General features: G+C 43.4%; 1 protein-coding gene across 1 annotated transcript; it reads left to right on the top strand.

Annotated features, from left to right (window-relative positions):
* Positions 1 to 9,461: 9,461 nt before the first annotated feature.
* Positions 9,462 to 15,852, top strand: IL22RA2 (interleukin 22 receptor subunit alpha 2). Its single transcript, XM_075498819.1, has 6 exons — positions 9,462 to 10,825; positions 11,140 to 11,346; positions 12,249 to 12,399; positions 13,211 to 13,389; positions 14,669 to 14,838; positions 15,258 to 15,852. Exons 2-6 carry the CDS (start codon positions 11,250 to 11,252, stop codon positions 15,411 to 15,413), a joined length of 753 nt encoding a protein of 250 aa, XP_075354934.1. The 5' UTR covers positions 9,462 to 10,825; positions 11,140 to 11,249; the 3' UTR covers positions 15,414 to 15,852.
* The last annotated feature ends 364 nt before the right edge of the window (positions 15,853 to 16,216 follow it).

Below are 16,216 nucleotides of genomic sequence, written 5' to 3'. Positions count from 1 at the left end.
GCAATTTCTGGACTACTTCCATTCGTGCAGGTATCAGACATTAACCACAATGGTACATACTAAATTCCCAAAGATTTAAAGACAATAGCCATTTTTCCCTTCTCTACTCAGGGGAAGATAACAGATCTGTTAGCAGGGTTTTGATAATTTTAGGAAAAAACAAATCAAACAGGTGAATTTTGTAGTTATGGTGTAATGGAAAGCCCAACTAGAAAGATTTCAGTATGTGTTAGCTGGCTTTGCTTTGTTTCTGCATTATGTTCAAATGTAGTGAGACCCCCCAGTAACTTTTTCAATGTCATGTTCTGGGTTGAGTTCCTAGAAGGCAAGGCTTTTGACTTATTGCTTAGGATCCACTAGTGTGTAGATACCTACATTGCAGAAGTGCAGAAAATAATTCTCTTGGTGTACAAGAAGGCTTTGAAAATCAGAATTAACTTGCACTTGAAACTTCAACAAAGCTGACTTTTGAGTTAATAATATGGTTCACCACTGAAGCGTGCTTTTAGTGGTCTGTCTACTAAGGAGATGAGCAGCTGCGTCTTATGCAGAGCTTGAAGTTGATGTCATTTCTTTCAGGTTTTGTAGGTTTGTTGATAAATACGAACTGCAATAAATACCTCAGGACTTTGTCAGGTAAGTGTTTAAGTTAAACTTGGCTTAGAAGGGAGAAACAGGGCATTAGAAACTGTGAGGTTAGCTTGTTTTTTGGGAAGAAGTTTCTGATCAGACAATTTGTTGAGTAACTTTCTTCTTTGCTACTGCTCAAAGTATTTAATCTTCTTGCAATTGGTAGCTTGTTTTCCTTCTGTCAGTTTTGCCCCCAAAAATGTTGCTGTTCCCCAAGAAGATCAGAAATTAGCCATAGTAGTCATTCCATTCGGTATTTCTGTCTCAAAACTGTTCTGTCAGAAGTATGTAGTTTCTTAGAAATATTAGATTTACATTCTTAACAGTGGATGTTGAAACCCTGGTGCTGTTAGGAAAATTATTAACTAAGACTCAGCCTCTTAAATTTGTATGAACATACGAGATCATTAAGTGCTTTCTGTTCTGGAAGGTTTTCCTTTGCTGCCGCACTGGAAGAGGAATGGTATTTTTCACCCATGTGAGGGCAGATAGGTGCATTTTAAAACCAAGTGACTGTCTCAGATTCTTTTCCCTTCCTGCAATACTACTACGTTGTACATTGTCCTGAATCTTTCAAGTCACATGAAGTCCTATGTGAGTAAAAGGGACCAGCCAGGTGCTATAATTAAGGACAAGGATGTTAAGATCTATCAGAAATGACACAGAAATATATCATGAGCATATGGGAAAAATTTGGCATGGCAAGTAGTTACATATAATGGAAAGGCACTGTTATTCTGTAAGCTGAAAATCAAGCACAGGAGTATGAGTGTTTTGTGCTATACAAGAGATATATATATGTGTGCACAACTGATCTCTTTTTGTCTTTTTTGTTAAATGTATTTTTTAATGAAAATATCTGAACTGCAGTTACAAAAACCACTGAATTATCACCCTCCCTGCAGGTATGTCTTCTGTGTGCTGTATACTTAATAAGAAGCCAATAGTATGGGGATAGTTTAGATTTTTAAATTGCTCAGGCCAACTTGCAGGTTTTATAATTGTGAAATGAAGAAGTTTAAGGGTGTGCAAAGTACCCGATTCTTTTATTAGCTGTGACTAGCTGAAAACGTGAGGCCACAGTGAGGCAAGAATGTATTCCCCGGGTCAATAAACTCTATTTCCCCCAGTCTTGTTTCCAGCAGTTGCTAGTAGTGGTATTGAGAGAGGGCCTAAAAACAGGGCAAGTGCATGATGATATTTCTGCTAGGATACAGTCCAGCAGCCTACAGTGTGAGGACTTCTTGGGAGAGGGAACATGGAAATGCCTTACCAGCTACAACTAGTTAGCCTTGCTTTTGCAGTTCTGTAGTACCAAATATCGGAGCCATGTGGTTTGGAAGCTGTCAGGTAGTATTTATCCATGCATTTTCACTTAACTACTAAATTACTTTAAATTAATAAATTCATATTCTTGTGGTAGTAGAAGTAGTAGTTTGCTTAAGCTTCTGGATATTCATGCATAGCACATTGACACAAGATATCAGTGCCTAACATTTACAGGTTCAAAATCATTTAGTATTCATGTCTTTTACAGACATATCAGCTATCCAATACGACACATGTAGAAGGTTTCACCGCTTCAAGCTGTTTCAGGTGATTTTTTTTTTGTTCTTGTCACGGCTGCTCAGCATTCCTCCCTTCCTGTCTCCTAAAGATGATTTGGGAGATGGAATGTAAGACTCCAAAAAATTATATCCTGTGTAAGAGAAATTGCACCGCAGAACTTTGGCCCAATACCTGACAACATTTCTAAGGACTTCTTTAGTTTTCATTTTTGCGTGGACATTGTAACTTTTTATTATCAGATCTGCAGTTAACAATGAAGTATTGTGGTAATACTGTGTGCTGACGCAGAAGCATCAAATGTTCTGCTTTTATGCTTTCTCCACATAAATCAATAATGTAGTTTTAAAAAATCATTCTTCTTGTGCTGGTTTTGGCTGGGATAGAGTTAATTTTCTTCATAGTAGCTCGTATGGGGGTAAGTTTTGGATTTGTGCTGGAAACAGTGTTGATAACACAGGGATGTTTTAGTCACTGGTGAGCAGTGCTTGCATGGAGTCAAGGACTTTTCTGCTTCTCACCCCACCCCACCAGCGAGTAGGCTGGGGGGGCACAAGAGGTTGGGAGGGGACACAGCTGGGACAGCTGACCCCAGCTGGCCAAAGGGCTATTCCATACCATATGATGTCGTGCTCAGCAATAAAAGCTGGGGGAAGAAGGAGGAAGGGGGGCACATTCTGAGTGATGGCGTTTGTCTTCCCAAGTCACCGTTACACGTGATGGAGCCCTGCTTTCCTGGAGATGGCTGAACACCTGCCTGCCCATGGGAAGGAGTGAATTAATTCCTTGTTTTGCTTTGCTTGCATCAGTGGCTTTTGCTTTCCCTATTAAACTGTCTTTATCTCAATCCATGAGTTTTCTCACTTTTACTCTCCTGATTCTCTCCCCCATCTCACCGGGGGGGGGAGTGAGCGAGCGGCTGTGTGGGGCTTAGCTGCCGGCTGGGGTTAAACCATGACAACTTGTCAAATCTGCTGACATCTGTGGACAAGACATCTTGTAGTGTCCCAGTTGCTTAGAACAGACATGCATGTTTGTATGTAGTCCTTCACTAGTTAAGATTGCAGGAAAATAAACTTGCATGAGAAGAGCTGTTTTTCTCAAGGCTAGAAATAACCGGTTGCTCTGAAGTGGTGCCACGTAAACAGTTTAGGATTAATAAATAAGAGCTATTGTACTTGGTTCAAATTAATAGTTTCAGCATGTTTTTAAAAAAAACCAAAACAACAAACCAAACACAAAGCACCTTTCATCTTGCAAAATAAGTGACCTGCATAGATCTCTTTAGTGTGGTTTTTAAAAAAATCAGTCCTTTAACTATGAAACCCTTGTTTATTAATACACTTTCTATATTCTCTAAATGGATGCAATCACTGGGCTAGGTGGGACCTCCAGGGGTCTACGGTTCATTCTTCCTGCCAGAACTGCATCGTTCCTTCTATGCATTTGTCTAGACTCCACAACCCCATCAGGCAATTTATTCTAGAAGTTCTTTACCCCTAGAAAGTATTTTCTACTGTCTAATGCAAGTCTTCCTGACTTTAGAATCTTAATTATCCACAATGGGCCTACTGAACATACTTTTGGCTCTTGTCTGAAATTTGTAACTAAATTACTTGTAAATACTGTGAATTTTAAATGTTTTAACATTGAATTGAAACTCAGAAGACAAATGTGTGTGCTCGCCTTTTTCGTACTGTTGGCTTTTGTACTGAAGACTAAATCTGCTTCTGAAGCTTGCTCAGTTCATGTTACATGTGTAGTATATGCTTAAGCATTGTTGAAAATGAATAGAAAACGCTGTGGGAGATACGTATAGCGTGTGTGTGTAATTACATGTAGCTGGTTACAGTATTCTACTTACCAGATGTATTGGCATGTAGAAGAACTAGTTTTAAACTAAGGTCATTTCTCAGTTGTCGAGATACCCTTTGGGTGAAATACCACTCACTTCAGGCAGCAGTGGAAGTCTGACTTTGAGGACATGATTTACATCCATTTGTTTTGAAAGAGGTCTCTCCCCTGTACAGATGCCTTTGCTGTTACTCCAGTAGTTGATCTTGGAGGGGGATGAGGGCTGACACACAGGAGCTCTTTGATCCCCTGATTCGGGCTACATCATTGGCTTTGCAATTTTGTCTTGCCCTTTAACGCTATTCATGCAGCCTGCAGTAACTTCAGGTCTATTGCTTGAGCCTGGGGACTCTCCTTATGTTCTATTTTAAAATTATGGACAAGGATGAAATGGTCATACCATTTGAATGGATTAATTGCTACAGAGCAAGGAAAGCTGGGCTTCCTATTTGAAGTTTAAATGATCACAAAGTCTTATTTATCTGATGTTTACTTCTTAATAGTGAGCATGTGCATTCTTATGTGAATCTTGGAAAGCAACTATTTGTCTTTAAGTGTTGTGCTAATTTACCCAGAAGAATGTAGGCTACTGTTAGAAGAATTTTCATTTCACTTGTCTGTCAAATCTAGACTGTGCAATTTAAAAACATTTTCTACTCCTGATCAACATGTTTACTCCTTCCAGGTAACTTCTTAAGATTATGAGCAGTGCTGTCTGTGGGCTGATTCCAGTAAGAACAGTCATACCTTAAGAATTCAAATTCTCTTAGAAATGGCTGTGCAGATTGAGCAGAGTCAGAACAAATGGAGAAACTTGAATTTATAACATGTCTGCATTACTTACTACGTTTAAATGTATAACACAGACTCTGTGAGTTTTAGTAATGGGTTAGGGTTTTTATTAACTGATTATGAATTAATGATAGTCAAACCAGTTTTCTTGAGGTTTGGGGTTTTTTTATCTCATTTGAACGCAGCTGTCACCCTCAAGTTTCCTACCCTGCCCATTTGTGTAATTGGACAATGACGGGGTAGCTGATCAGGCCGAAAACTAATTTTTCATTTTTTGGGGGGCAAAGAAGTTTTCTTTTCTACTGTCCAGCCACAGCTTAAAAGAGGAAATGCATTACATGCAGAGAAAACAAAGAGCAGACAAACCAGACAGTTCTGCCAGCCAGCTGGCTGCGTGCTCTGCAAAATCAATCCTGCAGTTGTCAAATATTTGCAACGTGTGCAGTAGAGCAGTAAGCAGGAATGCCAAGTCTGATCCGGCTTTTTCCTGTGCCGACATCTCTTGAGTAGCGCAGACTCAGAAAGGCTGCTTAAACGCCCCTTCAAAAATACCCTTCCACAAAGAGCATATAGAATCCTTTCAGACTGAAAATATAGAATGAGAAGAATAAAAATCTAATACACTGTATTTTCTTTCTGGGTATGACTGTCTTGTGTTATGTTTTGGGGTTTTGAGGGTTCTTTTGCCAGTTATTAGCAGCTCAGTTAATTATAGGAAGGGTGGAGGGGATATGCAGTCCCATCCCAGAAGACAGGAACTGTATGTAGTTGTGTGCTTTCTACTGCTACATTTGGTAGAGTTGAGGCCTGTGACAACAACAGCCACAATTGCACCCTGCTGCAAATGTGATTAAATGCAAGATAAATTATAGTAGATAGGGAAGGGTTGCAAAAGCTTGCCTGAATGGCTAGGGGGTGGTGCCGGCACCTGGATCAAGGCAAAGAGGCAGAGAGCACCTTTGCCATTCCTCAGTCCCTTCTTCCACGTGGGTTCATCCCAGGAATCGGCCGGGCCTTATATCAGGCGTTAGTATAGTACCCGTTCCCTCCCCCGAGTCTGAATAGGAATTGGAACAAAACACTGTGAATTTGGGTGATTAATTACCGAGTGACTTTATCAACTGCTTCCAGGGTGTGCAGCAAAACTAGCAATTTTATTTGAGAGACGCCAAATGTCATTACCTGTAAGAAAAAGAACATGCAACAAAGCTTCTTGGCAAATAAGTATCACAGGGTGATCTAAATCTTCTGGTTAAAAGGTCACATTGCAGTAAACTAGAAACTAACACCTCCGAGAAGTGCGAAAACCAATTATGCTGAGCACGGAGGATTCTGTCCTGAAAAGCTCAGCATGCTGATTCCTGAATGGCAGGAGGCTGTATCCACACAAGATCTGACACATTGCAGTATGTTTACAAATCAGTAGTAAGTTGGAGACGTTGCTGGTGAAGATTGTTAGAATAGAGTCCTTTTCTAGAGTTCACGCTCCTGGATGATACAGAGGTGATATTGAGAATTCGAAAGACAACCACAGAACTGAGCCGCCAGCTGGAAAGTGTGATGCTTACAAACTTCCACTTGCAGAAGAGATGAGTGAAAGACAGTTTCTTTTCTTCGTTTTCTTTTTTTCCCTTGGCCAGGGAAGCCCCTGGAGCTTGCATCTTGCCAGGTTTTATTGCCCAAAGTAGCTACCAGAACCATTCGCTCCTTCTGCAGCCGAAGCCTTGATTACAGATGCAGAGGCCGGCATCTCAGTTCCTTCCATCTCTTCCCCCAACGCACGCCTGCCAACCTCTCACCCTTCTTGTGCTGCGTGGTGAGTCAGCCCTGTGCGGTCTGTGGTCTGGACGGGGCTTCGGTGGTCAGGCACAGAGACTTCCAACTACCGCCTACAAAAAAATGAATGCGTGGGACATATCCTGCCCACACTGGTAATATTTCAGGCATTGCCTCGGCTGCGTCTGGTGGCGGTGTGTCGGAGGGAGCGAGCATCAGCACTACCAGGCTTTGAGCCTTCCTTCTTTACTTTAGTAGGTGGACCAAGAAAGCATGAGCAATGTTTGTCTTGTACTTTTCCAGGCTTATCTGTGGTTTCTGCTGGCTAAGTGATCACCTGGCACCTTTCCTATACTATTAAGATTACCTAAGCAAAACCAACAAACTGTGGAATATTAATTCCACATGTCTCTAAGCTGGTGGGTTTTGTCTGTAGATTATTTGGTGAGGGATCCACAAGATTTTTCCAAGAAAAATGGGTCTTTTCTCCTTAGCGGTAGAAAAAAAAATCACATGGCTTTGCAAATGAGAAAAACTGACAATTTTAAAGAAACTTGTCGTTTAAATAAAAGGCTTTGAGCTATTTGGAGGATTGGTATTACCTACAGTTCCTAATGAACGTTAGTGTTGGTTACTAACTTCCCGGTGCAGTTCAGTGTCTTGCACATTGTTAAATATTGTATGTGCAAATAATGACTTGCTACACAGCGAGCCTTCAGCAGATCTTCATCTTTAATACGTTCAGATGTCTCACATCGAGATGTAGCTGCGGCATTGGGAATTTCTAACCGTAATCTTTACAATGTTGACCCAAGCCCTTTAACAGTGAGAGGTGAACAGTTGTACCTGCGGGCAGGAAGCAGCGAAGGCACGCACTGTGCAGTGAAAGTCAGCCTTGCTTCCTCAGAAACTTCTTTGTAAGAACCCGGGTGATGCAATGTCTCTTCCCTGAAGGGCAGGGAAAAAAAAAATCCAAAAAGTCCCTCCTGCCTGACTGTGGGGTGGTCCTTTTCTTTCTTTTTTTCTTTTTGTTTTTGTGTGTAGCGATTCATTTTCCCAGACCCCCTGAGCTGGTGAAGGGCCGTACTGCTGCACGTGACACACCAGAAGAGGCTGAGGGAGCTGGGTCCCTTCAGCTGGGAGAGGCGATGGCTGGGGAGGGGATCTAATTGCAGTTGCCAACTATATAAACATTTGCAAAAAAGACAGTCTTTTCTCCGAGGCCCCCAGTCAAAACACAAAAAGCAGCTGTCATAAGTTCAGCGGGGGAATCCCACTTGGATATATGGGGGAAAAACTCACGCTGGAAGTGGTTAGGTGTGGGATAACACTGCCGTTAGCCCTGCTCTGAGCATTAGGCTGGACTGGATGACCTCCAGAGCCCCCTCCCAAGACAGTTTTTTTTGTGAGTCCATGCTGGCTGCTCAGAAGGGTGAAAGACTGAAAACTGCGCCTCCAATGGAGAATAATCTTTGGGTCCAGAATAATCTGAACCTCTCATTTTTTATTGTCAGTTTGTGCGAAATGCCACACATGAGAGAGAATAATCTTTGGGTCCAGAATAATCTGAACCTCTCATTTTTTTATTGTTAGTTTGTGCGAAATGCCACACATGAGAGAGGCTTGTCTGGCCTCTGCCGGTTACTGGAAGTATTCTCTATATGCTTCGGGAGTTTTTCCCCTTCCTCCATCTTCCCGCACCCTCATCCAGGCATTTAAGTGAAACCCACCCTCACATCCACTGCAAATATCAGAGACTCACTTCTGAAAAGCCAAAGGTTGTGTTGCAGAAGCAGTTCCAGGCTTAAATTTTTCCTCTTATGGATGGGAAACAACTCGTTCAAGCGAAAAAGAAAAAAAAACCAAAACCGATGAAGTGCTGCTATCAGATTGGATGACTCAGGCAGCTTCCAGCAAGAATGTACTTGACTTTTACCTCTGTGTAGCAATACCCAGTCCTCAAGAGAAAGAAATCTGTTTACCCAGGATTCGGATAGGTTTTTATTCCAGGAATGGAAAAAGTTCTCATGCCCACAGTTCTATGTCAGTTCACAGAAACATCAGTACTGCTGTTTCACAAAGGTTTGGATCAAAAAGATGCTTCAGTGTAAGCTAGGGTGAGCTAGTAGCTTCACTACTTATGTGGACTCTGCTGGGGAAAGTAATCCATTTCCAGTTTCCATTTCTTCATAAAGTACTGTTCAGAGTATTCTTAAACAATACTGTTTTTTAAAAGTTCTCATTCATATTTTAAATAGCATTGCAGTGCACGTCATCCTATAGTGTTCCTCAATTGTTTACATTTTTAAACGTACTATACACGTATTCTATGAAACTCAAGACATGTATGTATGTACGCATCTGCGTACGTGTGTGTGCGTAGCTGGTACTTGTTTGACCGCAGCTATTTTTATCACACGAAGCACGGAAGAAGCATGAGTGAAGCTGATGAGTAGGACAATGTTATGGATGCTAATAACCTGGGGATTACCAGCGGCTGTTTCAGTAATCACAAAAATTATATGAAGAGTTACCGATTACTTCAGCCTGCCCAGCCCGATGGCAGATAAAGCGCTGTCGGAGCGCGGCACGCAGGAAACCCTGATTTTTTCCACGGGATGGGCATTTCCTTCCCCGTTTGACCGTGCGGCAGAGCAGCCCTTTCCGAGCGCAACCCACCGGCGCCAGGCGGGCTGGCCCTCAGCTCTGCCTTCGTGGGAGGAGCCGCCATCGAAAGCGATTTTGGCAAAGCTCCACGCTTCAGCTCCTGGCAATGGGCTGTTACGCAGGGTACGGGAAGGTGTGTTGGTACAATTCAAGTAAGCAAATACACAACCTGTGACTAAACTTTGATGACATTTCAGTCTGGTGATTGGTTTATAAAAGTTCCCTATTCCTACACTTAAGCTCATATAATATGATGAAATACTAATTGCATTTGGTGTGGGGAACTACTTAAAGGTCATTGCATTTTGAAAATGCGTTTGGGAAATGGTTAGAGAAAAAATTCCCAGCCGGTGATGGCAGGGTGGCCTTTCTGCCTTCTACCTCCATTTTGTTGGGGTTTTTTTCTGCATTTCTTCTCAATTCTTTAATTCCCTTAATTGGGTTAACTAGTTGATTATTCAAAGCTACACATCTAGCGTTTTAATATATCTGCTGCAGGTTCAGTGCTTGGATAACGAGGTATTGGTGATCAGCTGAACTGAGAGAGAAATGTTGTCTAGTTTGCTGAGTATAACCGGTTCCCTTTAAATAAAAAAATACCTTCATTTGAACCAGAACTTGCACTTTTTTGGCCCGACAGATGTTTTGCTTCCACCTTTTCCCAAAGTAAAGATGACTGTTAGGCAAATTTTTGTTTCTGCAGACAGGTAGCCTTCACGTCCATTATTTCTTTGGTAGGCGTCGTTACATGGTGCTGCATTATGTCATACAAAATTTGGGTTTTCTCTTCTTGCTTGTCAACGTGAGCTTGCAAAAGGAGAATGCATCCTGACTTTTGCCCAGATGCGCTGATGCGCGAGTGATGAAATACACGTGGATGTCAGCACCGGCGAGCTTTCGGGGAGGGAAGAGCGAGGGGCAAGGCTGGGCAGGAGGGCCAGCAGGCTCCCAGCCGCCTCCAGCGGCACCACGTTTGCCACCGGCGACCGACTCAGCTGAGCTTTCCATACAGCCCAGGAGCACGAAACCTGGCTCCCACCAGGCAGGCGCGCGTGTGGCATTAAAGCGTTAGCAAACACAAAGTGAGATCGCTTTCGCTGGGGAGCCACGCGTCCCCAGCCCTGGGGTCAGGCTTGCAGGGATGCGCATATTGGAAAGGCAGAATTTGGAGGACAGCGGTGACAAACGCCAGTATTTGTGCAAGCAGCGTCACGGCACACCCGCACCAGTCGGGGCATATCACTCCTGGCAGTCTGAAAGTCCAACGCAGAGTGGCACTTTGGCCCAATGGGCTGGGCTCGCCTCCCCGTTCCCTGCCCAGAGGCTGGCAGTACTGCAGCTGCCCCGGCTCCCAGCATCTTTCCAGCAGCCAGCATGGTGTGGACGCGCTGCCCAGCAGCACGGCTGGCAGTGATTTCAGGGCTCCTCGTTCCTCTGATGGTATATTCATAGATAACGTCCTGCTGCGAACACACCTGCAAACTCCATCCGCTTGCATTCGACCCGAAGGCAGGCCACCAAATCAGATGACAACCCATGGGTAGGTCTTTTACATGTTTGCAGCAAAATTTCTTGTGTTCTTCAGCTCTGAGCGACTAGTGAGATGAAAAATAGATAGATAGATAGATAGATAGATAAATAAATATCTTAGCATAGCAAGCAAGCAAGCTTGTGTGACAAACTTATGGGATAAAGCAATACTGCCAGACATCATTTGGGAATTAGTGCGTTAAAAAAAAGGACATTTTTCATGCTGGTTTGCTTCATAATTAGTTCCAAACTTCAGAGTGACCACAGCTGCCAAGTAAGAACAATTGCTTATGTTTAATGTAGAACAACTCATATGTTTTTCAGCTAAATTAAACCAAAGACAAACCGGGGATTTTGGAAACCGCTGAAAATAAGGGGAACTCTGGAGTGTTTAATAATTACTTCCTCATAAGACATGCCCAAGAGGAAGAGAGATGCTCTTCAGTCATGGAGCTGCTCTCCTAAGCATGAGGGGGATCACGCTTTCCTCCCTCTGCTTACTGATGCACCTGCTTCAGGATGAGATAACTAGTAAGTAAAGGCTTTCTGCTCTTTTCCTATGTGGGGAGGGGGGTGCTGGGTCTGTTACTGAATCTCTGGATGAGTCGAGAAATCTCTGGATCTTTTGGTGGGTTTCAAAAGTCCAGTCACTGCCAGATTAGTCTGTTATTTTGGCTTTCAGGGTTCTGAGTTGCAGATAAAACAAGTATGTTGCCCATGAAATTTATTCATGGCTGTATTACCAGTTTCAGTTCAACTAGTACAAGTCTTACCTGATTCTGTGATATGCCAGGGATAAAGCTGCAGTCATCTGGATCACGAAACCCAGAAAAATGTTAGGATTTGGATGTTTCAGAGAGGTTGCTAACAGATTCTATCACCAGTAACCATCGCAGTTTGAAAACAGATTATCTTGAAAATTGTCAGGCAGCTTTTTCCAGTAGTGCAGACTGGAAAAGCAGTGAATCTCAGGTTATTTTTTATTAGGCAAGAGCTGATAAACATGGCTGTGGCAACAGTTAAAACAGCTATAATCCCTGCAGGTTAAAGCCGAGATGTGGAGGAAAGAGCACTTGACTTTACTGATGGGGCTGCTTACTGCAGGCTCTGTGAATTGATCCGAAGGGTTTGTTTCCTGGGATGTCCATCAGGCATCTTTCACAGCAGTAAACTCACTAAGGAAAAAGGAAAAAAAAACTCAAAACCAAGCCCCATAAAAGTATTCCTTTCATAATACTAAATGTGCTTGTTCTGTAACTGCTACATCTGGTCACTGTGACTTGGAAAGGTTTGAACGTGAGACCCAGGAGATTTAATTTCCCTGCAGTCTGCTAGTCAAGAAACCAAACGAGCTATAGCAATACCCCCGATTTCAATACAGAGGAGCGTGTCTGTGACAAACACGTTATGTTATTGTTCCTTATTATTTGCAGCGATGTTAGTTTCGGAAAACCGAGACCTGCAAGACTCGATCAAGCCGCAGAAGGTAGAGTTTCATTCATTAAACCTCAACAGCACTTTGCATTGGCAGCCTGGGAGAGCCAGAGAGGCAAGAGACACCGTCTACTTTGTGCAGTATAAAGTGTAAGTACCGGGGGAACTCCAGCCTCCCATCGGGCTGGGGCCCATCCCTGCTTGGCACGTCAAAGGGATTTCTCAGGTGACACGGGATATTTTCCCCATACCTGGGGAACAGCCAGGTCCTGCTCAGCTGCCAGGTCGCTGTGCTTATCAATAGCCCATAAGGTGCAGCTGAACAGCCCGCGGCAGGCAGGGAACGAGCACCTCCAGCAATACGCTCTGCAGCCTCGTCGCACCAGAGAGTTGTAGAAAAATGTAGTTTGCAGGGGACCTCTGGAGGTCACTGGGTCCAACCGCCTGCCTGAAGCAGGTCTAGCTAGGTCAGGTACTTCTGCAGTAGGACATTTAAGGTATTTCAGTGGCCCACCTTGCCCACGACAGTGCCGCAGGGTGCCTGGCATGGCAAACTGGAGGGGCTGGTCCTCAGAGGAGGGTATGCTCCCGTCCCTGGCACAGCTGGTGAGCACTTGCAATCACTGTTGCCTTTGAGAAATTAGCTGGTGGAAACTCTGCCCATCGTTGAACACACTGGCTGAGCCAAAGCTCGCCTGCCTCTCCCGAGGGGCAAGTCTGCAATGGCTTCCAACAGGGCTGGTGACCCATGTCTCTGCTTTAGGTTTCACTCAGAAAAGACAGAAACCTGTAGCTCCCAAACACCCATGAAATCAATCTTCCCTGTCATCAAATTGAAGGGAGTTAATTTCCACAGCAGAATGCTTGTCAGTACCCCCGAGTTAAAACAGACGGTTAAAAATCTGTACGGACCCAGTCAGCGACAGCTAAAGCTTACATCCTTCCTCCTCTTCCTCCATAGGTATGGGGAGAGCACGTGGCAAAACAAAGACGACTGCTGGGGGATTCAAAACCACGTCTGTGACCTAACGAATGAGACCTCTGACATCCAAGAGCCTTACTACGGCAGAGTGAAAGCCGCGTCAGCTGGCGTCTATTCCAACTGGAGCCTCAGCTGCAGATTCACTCCCTGGCGAGAAAGTAAGTGCAAACATATGGGTCTCTCTGAGAAAGGAATTGGATTTTCTGTGGCATGGAATATATCATTTCTGCTCACAATTTGCAAATGTGAGTAATCCTTTTCTAGCTACAAAGCTGTACCAAAAGAAGTTGCGAGTCTATAGCTCTCAGGTGAAGTGTTGTGATAAAATAATTTTCCCCACACTTGAAAGCCAACCAATTACGGATAAGGAGCCGATTATGGATAAGGGGATCAGAAGTGCCTGGCTCCCTTTAACTCAACCTCTTCCTCAAGGCATGGAACGATACAAATTCTTTTCAGCTGTTTTTGGAGCTGCTGGAAGGACTGGGTACGAGGTGGAAAAGAAGGAAACATTCTCTGCTTGGGGGGAAAAGGGAGAAGAGAGCTGAGAGCTGTGTGCCCACCATTCTTCTCTCATTTATGTGTTTTCCTGACTGCAGTGTATTTAGAAAGGACATGCGCAAAGCTTTTAGTTAATACAGTCATTATAATGCCATAGTATGTTAGAAATTGGAGGACTGTCAAAACACTGAACAGTACCAGTGTACCTACCAGTAAGTTCCCTGTGAATTAACCAGTTTTCCCTCACTGGTCAATGCAAAATTGAGTTGTGAATGTCAATGCAGGTCACTTCACAGCCCTGAAGTGCAAACTACTGTGAGCCTCCTGTACAGATGAAATCACAAGCTTTGACATAAAGCAGTGCCTTGCAGCAGCAGCAGCTCACCTTGCCCTGTGCCACCTGCTCCTCCTGGAGAGATGCATGGGGCAGCTGCTGTCCTGTCTCCCCACTTCTCTGGGGCTGCACGCACAGGTATGCAGGCACTAGCTTCAACCCTTAGCTGTGTTTAACCAAGCAGATTGCAAAAAATTTGAAAGTAAGGATTGAAGCTGTGTCCTTGGCATAACTGAAATGGTTCAAATAGCTGTTTTATGCAGTCCAAGCACACAGACCAATATGGGGGGGGGGGGGGATCAGGGCAAAGAATCCAAAGCATTTTGCTTGACCAGCCTGCAGTCAGCAACATGCAGCTCTGAGAGATTTCAAAAAGTTTGGCTCAAAGATAGATTTACAAACACAGGAAATGTCACCTCCAAAATGTCCCAAGCAATAACCACCAAGAAGTAAGGATTTACAAAGTGGCACATTAACAGTAAGTACAGCATAATATATTGTTGGTAACAAGAACATTAAATTTTGAATGGATTCCAGTTGCGTTCTGTGAAACATTATTATTAAACTATAATTATGTTCATAGCTTTGGTTTTTTTCCTTAGCTATGATAGGACCTCCAACAGTAACTGTGGTTCATAGCAACAAATCCATAATACTAAAGCTCCAGGCTCCACATTCTCCTTATAAAAGGAGGAGAGGCAGCAAGATACCAATGACAAATTATTATGATCTGCTATATCAAGTCTTCATAATTAACAACTTGCTAGATGAGGTAAGTGCATATTCAAATATGAACCCTTTACCATTGAAAAGCCAGGAAAGTATGGGCGCACCATTCTTGTTTTACAGTTGAAATAGTCTTCTGGGATTGTGAGAGCATTGATGACTGTGCAAGTATTTGAAAACGAAGTAGGCTTATTTTTGAGGAACTGAATTTGATTGAATTGAGTTGTAATTCCTCCCTTTCTTCTTTCCCATCGACTTAGTATTTCATACTCTAAAACCTAGATTAAAAAAAATGGGACAGGAGGGGAATTTTAGGGGGAATTTTCTTTAAAAATCATAAATAAATTATTAATGCTGTTGACTTTGTGCAAGTCCATGTCCTCTGTTCTTATCACACTTTACTCACAGACACGCTTGCTAGGGTAATGTGCTTGACTGGCTGTTTTTACTCTGCTCTGTCTGAAGCAACACAAAGTCCTGGTGTACGAAGGAAAAGACAAGGTTATTAAAATAGAAGATTTGAGGCCCGGAGTCAGCTACTGCGTCGTGGCTAAAACATACGTGCCAATGCTGGACCGCAGCAGTGCCTACAGCAGCAGGCAGTGCACCGTGCTGCAGTGACAGGGCTGGCACCTCTGCGACAGGTAAGTCACCAGCTGAAACTGGAGATGCCTCTGGAAGTCAAGAGCTATCCCCTCACCAAGGGCAGATACTCTCCACAAGTAGAAAAAAAGGTGTGGCATAAAAACTGCCTTCCCATATGACAACATGAGCCAGAGTTCTTACATCATCTCAGCTAGTTTCACACCAGGTAAGAATGACATGGCCAAGGAGATTAGAGGAATGGCGTGGATAATTATTTGCATGCTGGCACAGTCCTCAGAAACACCCCCCTCTTCCCTTTCTTCAAACAGTTACACAAAGTATTGCTTTCATCAGTTTTTATTGCTGTCAAGTAATAATTAACTAGGAAAATGAGTGACCTCCAACTTTATTAACATGCACTTCTGCTCCAAGCTCTGCAATTCTGTTCAGGAATTTATCTGATATATTTAATTCAAATGAGCCTGTCCTCTTTTCATGGCCATTCTTCAGGTCTGATGTGTTTAAAAGTAAATCAGTTACCAAATGTAAGGAGTTTCCATAGGCCATAATACAAGAGTTAGCTCAATTAGCTGGTCTGAAAAATCTGTTTCTTTACTTACCTCAATCACTAGACTATGTTCACATACCATATGCCCAGCAGAGAGATTTACTGTCAATCCTGCCTTGCAGGTGCCAAGGCCCAGAGTGTATAAAGACCTAAGCCAAAGCTGACTTCAGTGCCATTGGCCTTAGCAAGCTCAGATTTGGGCCCTTTCTAGGGGTAACAGAGGAAAACTGGAAAAGCATCAGAGCTTCAACCTGTTCTCAGTTCAGTACCC

This window comes from Mycteria americana, chromosome 3, assembly GCF_035582795.1.
Source record: "Mycteria americana isolate JAX WOST 10 ecotype Jacksonville Zoo and Gardens chromosome 3, USCA_MyAme_1.0, whole genome shotgun sequence".
NCBI lineage: Eukaryota > Metazoa > Chordata > Aves > Ciconiiformes > Ciconiidae > Mycteria > Mycteria americana.
The sequence above is the reverse complement of the archived record's forward strand: the minus strand, read 5'-3'. Positions and strand labels throughout refer to the sequence as shown.

Bases quoted from the DNA above. Each gene is read 5' to 3' on its own strand.
- IL22RA2 (XM_075498819.1), top strand. From the start codon at position 11,250: ATGCTCTTCAGTCATGGAGCTGCTCTCCTAAGCATGAGGGGGATCACG. The intron at 12,400-13,210 runs GTAAGTACCGGG...CTTCCTCCATAG, and splicing joins TACTTTGTGCAGTATAAAGT to GTATGGGGAGAGCACGTGGC. The intron at 14,839-15,257 runs GTAAGTGCATAT...CTCTGTCTGAAG, and splicing joins TTAACAACTTGCTAGATGAG to CAACACAAAGTCCTGGTGTA.